Consider the following 12,642-nt stretch of genomic DNA (forward strand, 5'->3'; position numbering starts at 1 on the left):
TTGCCTGTATATGATGCGGTTAACTTTTTAAGAAATCATTGCAAGATGAAACGATCTTATGGGGACGGCGAATCAAATATTAGCCTTGGTATTCGGTCCTTATTTCCAAATTCACCAGTATTGAATTGCCACGGTACAAGAGGGACATCAAGGGCGGGGCATTTGATGACACAGTCAACAAACTGCTCTTGAGGACTCCATACAAACACCTTTGGTTTGAAAAAATCTGCTTTTGTTGTTCCTCGTAAAGAGGACTAATGATATTATGGGAATTTCCATCGTTTGGATTTTTGTGAAATCTTTGATTACATTTTGAAGGTAGCAAATTATCATTTAGTAGAACAGTCTTTCTGAGTCTTCCCTATTGCTAGAAATTATTATTAGCAACATGTCAAATAGTAACAAAAAATTTAACCACAACTCATTACATGAACAGAATGTTCTTCAGCAAATTTGGATAAATTTATGAAACTGAATCACTGAATTTGGACCATTTCAGGACTTGTAACCTTCAGGGATTCTGTATTAACGGTAACACAACTTTAACTTTTTTCAGTTACTTTTATTAGTTAGCAAGTCAAACTTTCAGTTTGAACTCCAAAATTTTTATTACATCATCCTGGTATTTTGGGTGAAGTTCATTTTTAGGGACCTGCAAAAGAAAAGTAAGGCTGGCATTAATTAACTTTGCACTGACATTACTTAGATTATTTTCCAGTTCTACTTTCCAACATTATTCCAGTTTTGGTGCATTGTGAATAGCCTACCTCTCAATAACATTTGATTTGACAAGCCAGGATGATGCATCTTAAAAGACATGGTTTGTACAACATGGCAATCATGTGAATGTGATTGAAAAGGGAGGCAAATGACAGTGAGATTCTGACAAGGATTCACGATTACTTGATGGTCAATCTTCACACAATTATTTTCCAATTCTATTGACATTTTTCTTATTCCCATAATTCTGATATTTTTCTTGAGGATTTTAATTTTTATTCAAGGAGATTTAAGGGGAAGTATGTCCCAAATACCTGATAAAACTTTTTTTTTTTTAAATTTTTTCCATCAGTAGTATTTTATTAATAGTATCATGGTTTTTGGCAAGTTTTAAACTAGTATTTACTTGTTTAAAACAAGCTGGGTGTGAATGCGGGACATCACTCACAGGATGATTGGTTAATCCCATGTTAAAACAAAATTCTTTCACACGCTTTAAGAAACAGTAGCCACAATAATGATGTTCTTGAAGATGTAAACAAAGTTTACTGATGCAAAGCAATGAGATGTTAACAAGGCTTGGAGATAAAATGATGCATTAAAGCAAAGCCATGAAAACAGACAGAGTAAATGATAGAAGCAATATATAAAACCGTTTAAAGCTGTTTCAAATACTAAGAAGTAGATACAAAAAAATATATTCAAACAGACTGAAAAACTATGGTAAACTTTGAGAAAAAAACTCTAGATCTCATGAAAATTATGGAAAAAGGTTAAGAGACTTCTGTATCCAGGTTTGGGATTTTACAGTGCTGACATTGTACCTTAGAAACTAACATGATGAATAGCCAGCCTGAACTGAAAGTTTTCCTGAACATGTGCGATAAACTATACTGAATGGTACAAAAAAACCACTGAGCAGTACAAAGGATAATAACTTTGATTGTACCATTTACAGTGTGTGTAAATACATGTAAATAAGATTCTATTGTTTTGACCACAGGAAATGGGAACTGTCTCTATCAAAGAAACTCCAAAAAAACCATTTGTTGTCCTCCTCTCCAGATTGATCAGCATTAGAAAACATGTTTATAACAAAACAAAATCACAAAAGGAAATACAAAACAGAAAAACTATTTGGCAGTAAACATTGAGCCTTACTGATCCATGGCATCATCATCATCATCATCAACCTTTTCTTCATTTAGGTAAAAAGCATATTAACTTTTTAACCCCCATAAGTGACTGGCCTCCAACTTCTCCTCACAGTATCACCCATTGAATTAATTATTTAGTTCACGAGAATAAAAGAAATGATCACTTATTTTGAGAGGCTCCTGATTTTATAACAAATTCTCCTCATCAGTGCCTTAGAAAAGGTAGACAGAAAAATGTGTGAATACCAATGTAAGGGTGTAAAGGGTTATGTTACTACTTGTCACCTTTTTCTGTTTCCAAAGAATAACATTTAATAGTTCAAAAATGGTCTTCAAATGTGCTAAAGATTCAATTGCGAATGTCATCATTTTGAAAACTCCTTTGTGAGTTTAGCTGTGTAAAGCATGCAAGCTTGCTATAAAAAATTTGGTTTTGGTTATTGTGAAAACTAATTTTTTTTTAAGTGAACAGTTTCTTTAAGTGTAGCTCCTAATTTTTAATACTTTGACCCTTAAGAGTGACAAGCATCTAATTCCTCCTTGCAATATTACCCTTGAACCACACATTAAGGTCACAAGAATAAAGGAAATGATCACCAACTAAAGAAGCTCTTGATTATTACACAAATTCTCCATAGCAGCTCTTGGGAAATGTACAGTATACAGAACAACATACTTAGAGAATGTGCATGCTAATGTTAAGACTAAGGTTTTACAATGTTAGGGAAAAAGAAGAGAGAGATTTGATTACACTGAGGTAAGAAATTAGGTTGCTAAGTTAGATTCAAATGAGCATTGCATTCCCTGGTTAAGTTTTAAGAACATCTGAAGCTTCTCATCTTAACTCCAAAACTTTGGAATCTAAAAATGCTGTCAGTGCCATAATTGGTACAATATTTCTGATTGCATGAGAGACCAAGGTAGGATTTCTCCTCACAATATCAATACAAAATTAAGGAGGCATGTGATCAGAGTAGAGATAAAGATTATTAGTTGATCCAAAACCAAATTCTCTGAACTAAATTCATAAGAATTCTATGGCAGACAGTAAGGAGATCTCGGGAGTGAGACGGTTAAATGATAAGATTTTGATGCTATGTCATGAGAGAGGTGTTTGAGTAAATCGATACAATCAAACCTTGGTTATCCAGATTATTTGATTATCTGGACTTGATTCTCTGGTCTCAAAGAAATAGTCCCTCTTGAGATCTTTGACAATGTTTTCCCATCACACAAAGCTGAATTACTGAAACAATTTCATGACAATGACAGATAGCACTTTAGGTAGCAAAACATTTTTGTAAATACTTTTGGCAAATGTTAACAGTGAAGTACATTCATTAGAGAATATACTTTTATTTCTTGCGTGGTATAAATCAAATGATACATTTTGGCTCATTAATATTTATAGACTCTGGATAATTGAGGTTCGACTGTATAACCAGTTGGGCAGTGTTTCTAACTTCCATACCTTGTGGCAGTCATAACCTTGATCTGCCATCGTTTTTGTTATGATAGTTAAACAAACGTTTGGCCTCGTTTCTAAAGGCTTTAATCTACAAAACCCTCGTGCTACATATACTTCACAAAATGGCGTCTTACCAGAACGAGTCCGCTGACATATGTGTTGACGGGCACTAAAAGGTATCGGTATCCCGGATTAACAATAACATTAACAATGTAAATTACGAGTACCGGTAAAGTTACTTAAATGAAGTTTCCAATGTTTGACTGTCACTACATTCACCCCTTCCTATAAATTGAGCCTATCTACAGGGCGGCGCTCTCGCTGTGATCTCCTCAATTCTGTGGGTTCTGGTTCTTTAGTTGGTTCTTGCGTCTTATCAACATGATGATCGTTGACGGGAGAAAACTCACTAGAAATATTGGGTTTAACGACTGGGAACTGGATTGAAGAGGGTGGTTCTAGAAGTTCCACTTGACCACAAGGAGCAAGATTCTTGGTTGAAACTGTTGTTTCTCTGCCATTAGGATAACGAACGTGAGCGTAGTGAGTATTGGTCTGGAGAACATCAGCTTTTTCAACCAGAGGATCAAACTTACTGTGTCGTACATGACGCTTTACATAAACAGGGCCAGGTTCAGCCAGCCAAGAGGGGATCGAACTACCTGTGGATGAACGGCGTGAAAAGTTCAGGAAACGTTCATGCGGAGTCTCATTCGTTGCGGTGCACAGAAGAGAACGGATCGAGTGCAACACATCTGGCAGGACCAATTGCCACTGTTCTGCCTGAAGCTTCTTTGACTTAAGAGACGTTGTAATCGCCTTCCATACAGTGCCATTGTACCTCTCAACTTGACCATTACATGTGGGGTTATAACTGGTTGTACGACTTGTAGATACACCTTTGCTAGAGAGGAATTCCCGTAACTCTTGACTCATAAACGAAGCCCCTCTGTCAGAACGCACATAGGCAGGCATACCAAATAGAGAAAACAATGTGGTGAGACACTTTATAACGGTCGGAGTAGACACATCAGGGCAAGGGAAAACGAACGGGAACCGTGAAAACTCATCAACAACATTCAGGAAGTATTTGTTCTTGTCGTTGGAAGGAAGTGGCCCTTTAAAGTCAATGTTGATTCGTTCAAAGGGTTGGGTAGCTTTTATAAGTTGAACTGGGTCCGGGCGGTGGAATACCGGTTTACATTCACAACAGATTGGACAGGAGTTCACAGTCCTCCTAACATCTTCTAGAGAATAAGGCAAGTTCTTGACTCGAATAAAATGCCATAATCGGGTAATCCCAGGGTGACAGAGCGAATCATGGAGCTTGTAGAGAGCATCACTGACGCTAGAAGCACACGTGGCTCGTGAGAAGGTATCCGGTGCTACATTATCTCTGCCTGGTCGATACTCTATGTCAAAGCTATAGCAACTCAGTTCAATCCTCCAGCGCATTATCTTGTCATTCTTAATCTTTCCTTGATGACGCTGGTTGAACATGTAGGAAACTGACTTTTGGTCCGTTTTTAGAGTGAAGTGGGACCCGGTGAGAAAATGTCTCCAGTGCCTGACCGACTCAACTATTGCTTGAGCCTCCTTTTCTACAGCAGAGTGTTTCAGTTCACTACCTTGAAGGGTGCGGGAGAAAAAGGCTACAGGTCTGCCCTTCTGATTTAGGGTAGCGGCTAGCGCTACATCTGAGGCGTCTGTTTCCACCTCAAATGGAATACTCTCGTCTATGGCAGAGACAGCAGCTTTGGCAATGATCCTCTTTAAGTCTTCAAATGCTTTCTGTGCTTCAGAAGATAAAGGAAATGATCTACAGCTGGTTATGGGTTTAATTCTGTCGGCGAAACAAGGAACCCATTGAGAATAGTAAGAGAAAAGTCCCAGACATCTATTAAGAGCCTTTGAGCTTTGCGGCAGTGGGAGCTCCAGTAGAGGCCTTAATCTTTCGGGGTCTGGACTAATAGAACCATTTTCAATGACATATCCCAGTAACGGCAGTCGTTGAGCAGAGAAGACGCTTTTGCTGTCGTTGAATTTAAGATTCGCCTTTTGAGAAGCCTCCTGGAATAATATGAGGTTAGCATCATGGTCAGCTTGATCCTTTCCACATACAGTTATGTTGTCGATGTATGGAAACACAGCTTTCAAGTGGTTATCTTCAACAAATCTCATCATTTCTCTTTAGAAGCAGGCTACACCGTTGGTTACACCGAAAGGAAGCCTGGTAAACTGATAAAGCCCACCTTTAGCTTCAAACGCAGTGTAAGGCTTGTCATCTTCTCTTAAAGGTATTTGATGATACGCACTCTGGAGGTCAAGGGTACTGAACACTTTGTACTGAGCTATTTCGTTGATCGTATCACTGATCCTCGGCAGCGGGAAAGCATCTAGTTGGGTGAATCTATTGATTGTCTGGGAATAATCAATAGCTAGGCGTTTCTTGTGATTCTCATCCTTTGTGACAACTACTTGTGCCCGCCAAGGGGACCGGCTTGGCTCAATAATGCCTTCCTTAAGCAACCGTTCTACTTCATTGCCAATGAAGTTCAGGTCTTCTTTGCTGTAGCGCCTGGACTTTGTAGCAATAGGATGGCAGTCGGCAGTGAGGTTTGAAAATGGTGATGGCGGCTCTATGTTCAGAGTAGTGAGACTGCATACCGACAGCGGCGGTTTTGTTCCGCCATACTTGAATGTGACACTATCATGTTGAGACTGAAAATCGAGTCCTAAAATCAGATCAGAGCAAAGCCCTGGCATAACCAACAGGCGAAAGTCTTTATAAGTTTGACCTTGGTAGTTAATAGTAACAGAGCAAGAGCCCTCGGTCTTTGTACTTAACAAAGATGTTGCCATGGAGACCTGGCTGACCGAAGGGTTAACAGAGATAGCAGCTACTTCAACGAGGCTTGGATGTATGTAGCTTTCACTGCTTCCGCTGTCAAAGAGTGCTTCTACACTCCAGATCTTGTTGACAACAACAGTAGCAGTTGATCCTTTAAGAGATTGGGGAATTCCTACGGTGGCAAGAGTAGGTGGCCAGAGAGCAGCTGAAACTTCGCTGGGTTTAGAGGCCTTGCTTCGGCAGACTTTCGCAAAATGTCCCCTCTTTTGACATTTATTGCAAATTGCATCTCTGGCTGGACACTTGGAACGAGGGTGTTTAGGATTTCCACAGAAGAAGCACTTTGAATCAATTGCAGCGAGTGTGGAGTCTGACTGAGCAGAGTCGACTTGGATTGGATTCTGAGCGGTCATTTCTTGTGCTGAGGCTGCAACGCTGACAGGTTGAGGGACAGAGTAACTCTCTGAACTGCGCATGGCAGAGTCGAGCGCCCTGGCCTGGTCAAACATCGTTTTCAGATCTAGAGTTTTGTTTTCTAGTAGCCTTTGGCGTATTTGGTTAGAATGTAGCCCAGTAATGAAAGCATCCCGTATATATTCCTCACAATATTTGGCAGCGGTGACAGATTGAAAGTTGCAGTCTTTGGCGAGAGTTTTGAGCGCTTGAAGATATTCGTCTAGAGTTTCACCAACCTGTTGTCGTCTGGTAGCGAGCACGTGTCTGGCGTGGATTTCGTTCGTCGGCTTCACGAAAATATTTTGAAGAGTTTCGATTGCAGATTCGTAGTCGGCACATTCTTCTACATATTCGAATACCGCAGGCGAAATAAAATTTGTCAGGACTCCAAATTTATCGAGGCCTTCTTCCGTCAATACGGCGAGGAAATTTTCGAAGGTTCGACGCCAGTGAATCCACGATTTTGATGCTCCAGACGTGCTTGGATCGGCGCTGAATCTCTCGGGCCTGAGGACTTTATCCATTTGTTTTTTTTTTTTTTTTTGTAGATTAAATTGTTATGATAGTTAAACAAACGTTTGGCCTCGTTTCTAAAGGCTTTAATCTACAAAAACCTCGTGCTACATATACTTCACAAAATGGCGTCTTACCAGAACGAGTCCGCTGACATATGTGTTCACGGGCACTAAAAGGTATCGGTATCCCGGATTAACAATAACATTAACAATGTAAATTACGAGTACCGGTAAAGTTACTTAAATGAAGTTTCCAATGTTTGACTGTCACTACAGTTTTCACAAATGCTTCCTCGCCTCCACGATTCCTTCCCATTGATACGTAAATACGTGAACCAGGTTTTGCTAATTTTGTGATGCACTGAGCGAGAAGCACAGAGTCGTCCGCTGAATAAAGACATTCTGCAGCGAGAATGAGATGAAACAGACCATCTTTTGTCAAATCTTCTGTGCTTTTCCCCCAACAATATTCCACAACCTTGATTCTACTCCGACCAACTCCAGTCACATTTGCTGCCACGTTGTCTTCAAGAGTTTTTACACAACATTTCTGATCAGTTAGAACGGTCATTTTCGCACCTAACAAACACAAATAAATTCCCACTAAACCGCAGCCAGCTCCAAGCTCTAAAACTCGGCATTCCTGTAAATAGTGTAAAGGAAATATATCTCGATTATCGAACATCTTAGCGAGTGCAATACTTCCATCCCAAACAGTTGTTCCAAGAGCTGTGTAGCTCTGTCGAAGTTTCATGAGAGGCATGCAATTGTAGAGTTCGTTGTCCCCTTCTCCTGATCGATCAGCGTCAGAACCCCTGTCAACTTCAAGTTCAAATGGATTTTCGAACCTTTGTTTTTCAGGTTTGTACTCTTGTCGAAGCCACATGATTAATGGGAATGACTAAGATTTTGGATGACCAAGGAAGACCAGTACTGCATCCCTGATGCAAAATATGCCAGGCGCGACTTTGTACCCAAGCCTTCAAGTTAACCAGTCTCCCTCAGTCTGTTTCGACGATACGAGAAGGCGTCAAAACAACTTTTAATTTGCAGCAGAGGTATTTGCCAAAAAAAAAACTGTACTTTTGGAACAGTGCAAAGCAACGGTGCCAGAACACCCCCGTCACACTAAGCCATCAAACCTGCAATTAGTTCAATTTTAATCAGGGCCGTTTCACGGAGTAATCATCTAGGTCGCTGTGGTGAGACCTAGTGAGTCTCGTTTCTTGTTAGCGAGACGTTTTCTTATTTTGATTCGTTAGAGAAATTTAATTCCTCCCACTGGGCTGCTTTTTATCAAAAATCTCAGCTTCACTTCACGATCAGAAACCGCAAGCTTTCGAGCCAGTTACAAAGATTTCACTACACGCCTGGCTCCGCGCGCGCCAACATTGAGCAAAAATCCTATGGGGCCTCCTTAAAACTTGTTATTTTTTTTACAAACTCTAGCAATGTGGCAAATATCTTGTTTGATTCAACATTTTATTAAAACTTTCTTTGACCGAACTCCTGTGGTTTTGAACAAGTCCTAAGCGCTATCTAAGTCAAGCGTTCTTATCCACACTGGCCAAAGTGACGTCAGAATTCATCTTTACTCTCATTAATCAGGTGAGAAGGAGCCAATTACAAGATTTATTAGCGGTCAGCAGTAATTGATTTATCAACTATTACATAACGACCCACTGAAAGTTAGCTGGTTTATCATCTATTACATAACAACCCCCCAAAAAAGACAACAACTTCAACGACAACAACAGCATAACGATAAGTGATCATATTATGACCAAAACGATCACAGAGAGATCTATCGAAGATTTGGACGGGACTGTAAGTAAGGAGTGAATCTGTACCGCACTGGTGAAAATGCAGCATTTTCATTTTTTGAACTCGTTATTTTTTACAAACTCTGACCTTGCGGCAAGATCACTTATTCTTCATCTCAGGCGGATGATAAATCATTTGCTTACTATGACGTCAATTAAAATGATCAGAAGAAAGCAGCGTCAAAAGACTAAAAGGCAAAAAGAGAATGTTAAAGGTAACAATATTTGAAATGAACGCATATGTCAGATGAGATAGGCAACATTAAGATGCGAGCGAGAAGAACTCCCCCATCAATGCTGGAACTGTGTGAATATTATCAAAACAAACATACTTTGACGTTTGGCTCCAAAGAACATTTAGACGTTGAAGAGAATCAAACAAGAACAGCAACGTCAAAAGAGCAAGCACGATTAAGGAAGAGACTCTTAGTTTCTGCCGCTGCAAGCTCGAGTAGTTATGAACCATCAGAATCTAGCTCATCAGGTCATATGTCTGTGCACAAATCAAGGATTTTCTCCGCAGTGCGCGAAGACGTTCCTTCGTTTTTAGAAGAGGCATGCACTGATTTACCAAGAGTAAGGGCTCGCAAAGTTAAAATAGCGGCGGTTAATGGTGGAAAAGATGGCAGAGATAAATACCCCTCTTTTCACAGTCCAGAGAGTACGAGCGATAAAAGCGTTCAAATGGCCTTGTGGTACACAAATACCTCCAACGCTAAACAGGACAAAGGCATAGTGGTACATTCAGGTGGCAGGGCTAACATAAATTTATACAGGAACTTGCAAGAACAACAACGACGGCAGGCCACGACAGGAGTGGGGTGTACTGGCTGCACTCTCCCGCCGATCCAGCCACCCACTGCGGTGTCACCAATGTATCTACCCCCGGTAAAACCAGGGCCACACAGCAAACTGCCTGCCAGCACAGGCCGTCGATTTGGTCGACTAGAAATTCATCAAGAACCAAGAAGTCAAGAAAATCGACGGCAGGGTGTTTGTGAGTGGCGTTGAACGCAATTTCGTTAGAGTTTTGAACAAAAGATTTTAGTCAATTGTTTCCGTGTTTCGTTTCTAACGAAGATACGTCCACGTTGATATTCTAAGTCGATGTCTAATATTGATATCTCTCCTTAGAAAAATTTAAATCAAAAATCGATCGCTCATTGATCATATTTGAACACATTTTAAAACTACATGATCTATATTGATATTACAGTCTACAGTGTGGCTGAATTTAGACTGTGAATTAATAACTGTGGTTGGTATCAACCGTGTAACTGTAAATAGAAAAATCAATTGTTAACTTTCCCGGAGTAAAACATGCAAAAAAAGGTTCAAAGATGCAGCGCTACTACTGCTGCTCAAAGATAAGTCGTAAAAAGTCATGGTGATAAGTGAAAGTGTTGTTCGCAGAAATGAAAGAGCTAAATCCAAAAGCTATAATATGTAACTGGAGTATGAAAACAAAAATAAAACGAAACTAATACAACAGTGACACAGAAAAAAGCAAAGCCGAGAAATTTTTCTTTCAATATCCTTCGTATGCATCAGCATATAACCCATATTCATTTTTAAGAGGTTATGTCCAAGAATTTTCGCCTGCCAGACTATTATTATTATTAGACTGATATTTTTTTTACAAACTCTGACCTTAAATTGCGGCAAGATCACTTATTGTTCATCTTTGAAGGAAGATCAGTCAGCTCTTTCCTATGACGTCAATTGAAGTTCCAAGTTTTTACAATGATGCTGTATGTGTTATCATGACTTCACTTTCATCAATATTATCGTGTACAATACGGTAGGAGATTCTAAAAAGTAACCCTAGAGTAACAGCAAGAAGTTTACAGTGCTTCCGCACAAGCGAAACGATCCATTCCCGAGAGGAAAGATGCCATCAGCATATTCTACTATCAGAAGATCGTGTACAAAGTCGTCGAAACGAAACGAACCTTTCCCTTTTTAATGAAATGTTAGGCATTGAACAGGTCTGAATAGAATTTTCTCGTGATTTCATTTCATATTTCAAACAAATACAGAAAGGGTAGGAGAGAGACCTTGACTCGAGGACTCTGTCCTGTCATCAGTTTGAGATGGTCTCAGGTTAACAGCTAACCGTAAAACGGCCAAAAAGTTACCTGTGTCGCGTAAAACTTGACAAATTTTAACAGCTAGTTATTAAAAAAAATTAACTCTCAAAACTTTTCCTATCTACGATTTATCATTTTGAGAGTGCCAAAATGTTTTAATGTTCCATAAACACATAATATATATTACTGTCTCATATACATATACAGCAATATTTTCACTATGCTATTTACTTCTTTGTGTATGTATTTTTGTCGTCTCAGAATTGGCCTAAAAAACTAACCGCTAACCGAAAAATTCCCAAAGCTTTAACCGTTAGCCGTAAGAGCCATCACCCAATTGAGACCCTCGTTGTTTCTCCACTCCTAATTTACAAAGACACTTTGAATGCTTAAAGACCTAAGGCATTCCTGTTTTTCGAAAATACGTGTACAAACATATGGGTTACGTGAGAAAACGCCAGTACCAATATTGGCCCCCGCTTTCGAGCTCCGCTGGCGTGAGTTCCATAATACGACTGAGTGACTTAGTAAGTCCGTTGGGTTTACTGCATGTGTTTTGAAATTAATGTTGGCAAAGAGAAAATAACAAAAACACCCTTCCCATTTTGCGCAGGAATGGATAAACGTAGAGTCTTCCAATCAGATAACTTTAAAATACCGGAGATGAGCGAGGAAACATTTCTTTTGTAGCTTACAAGTTGTAGCTAACATTATTGTTCCTAAGTAAACAGTGCTCACGTTTGAATATCTAATTCATAATAAAAAATTTGTAAGCCACATCTAGAGAATTATCCCAAAGTTGTGTTCACAAAAGGATGTTGAAGTTTAAAGTTTGGTTTTGTAAAGCAAATTAATTTCAAAATGCAACCGAACTATAATTTTTTTACCTCTTACACTATTTCCCATGTGAGTTGTTGCCCCAGCCAAATTTGTGTTATTTTTACACATACGAAATTTCAGTTTCGTCATTTAAGTTTCCGTTCAAGTTAGTCTGCCCGCTTTTGAAGCAATTTAAAGTCCATTTATGAACTAACAGGGAAGGATAACATCAACCATTGTGAAACACACAAACATTATTCTTTTTCGTGCTAAGAGGACCCCTGCTAACCGATCGACCAACTCTAACCCTTGGAATGTTTACAACAATTCTCAGTAACACGAATTGTGGAATCACTAAACACTGTGAAACATGGCTAATATCGTTCCTGTGGTTTGCTAGATGGTAACACTGGTAGAAATTGCTGATTTAGATCACTAGAGTGGTGCCATGAGGGGAATTTTGTTTGAAAGTTTTGGCGTTTACTTTTGTAGTGGTGGACGCTGATAGTGAGGTGTTATGGCGTCACGGAATCGAACCTCAATCTACTCGACCGCTCGTAATTCTTCGTCGGACAAATCTTTGGGATCAGCAACGCCATCGCTTTTGGCATCGACTGAGAAATTAGCAACTTCTGTATCAGTTAAAGTTTCTCCATAAAAACAACCGTTCAAAGGTCTAAAATACAGAGCTATGACACAACAGCTCTTCCATATCGTGAATTGTTAGTTAGAACAACTTCTTC

General features: G+C 39.4%; 1 protein-coding gene across 1 annotated transcript; it reads right to left on the minus strand.

Annotated features, from left to right (window-relative positions):
* Positions 1-552: 552 nt before the first annotated feature.
* Positions 553-8,117, minus strand: LOC131773783 (protein N-lysine methyltransferase METTL21A-like). Its single transcript, XM_066160748.1, has 3 exons — positions 7,449-8,117; positions 3,349-3,385; positions 553-652 (listed from the first exon to the last, which is right to left on the minus strand). Exons 1-3 carry the CDS (start codon positions 8,051-8,053, stop codon positions 578-580), a joined length of 717 nt encoding a protein of 238 aa, XP_066016845.1. The 5' UTR covers positions 8,054-8,117; the 3' UTR covers positions 553-577.
* Positions 8,118-12,642: the final 4,525 nt, after the last annotated feature.

This window comes from Pocillopora verrucosa, chromosome 13, assembly GCF_036669915.1.
Source record: "Pocillopora verrucosa isolate sample1 chromosome 13, ASM3666991v2, whole genome shotgun sequence".
Taxonomy (NCBI): domain Eukaryota; kingdom Metazoa; phylum Cnidaria; class Anthozoa; order Scleractinia; family Pocilloporidae; genus Pocillopora; species Pocillopora verrucosa.

What these genes read in the sequence shown, in the direction of transcription:
- LOC131773783 (XM_066160748.1), bottom strand. Translation starts at nt 8,053, where the DNA reads ATGTGGCTTCGACAAGAGTACAAACCTGAAAAACAAAGGTTCGAAAAT. An exon ending in GGAGGCGAGGAAGCATTTGT is followed by an intron (nt 3,386 to 7,448) that starts GAAAACTGTAGT and finishes AACTATCATAAC; the next exon opens with AAAAACGATGGCAGATCAAG. An exon ending in AAGGTTATGACTGCCACAAG is followed by an intron (nt 653 to 3,348) that starts GTATGGAAGTTA and finishes TTTCTTTTGCAG; the next exon opens with GTCCCTAAAAATGAACTTCA.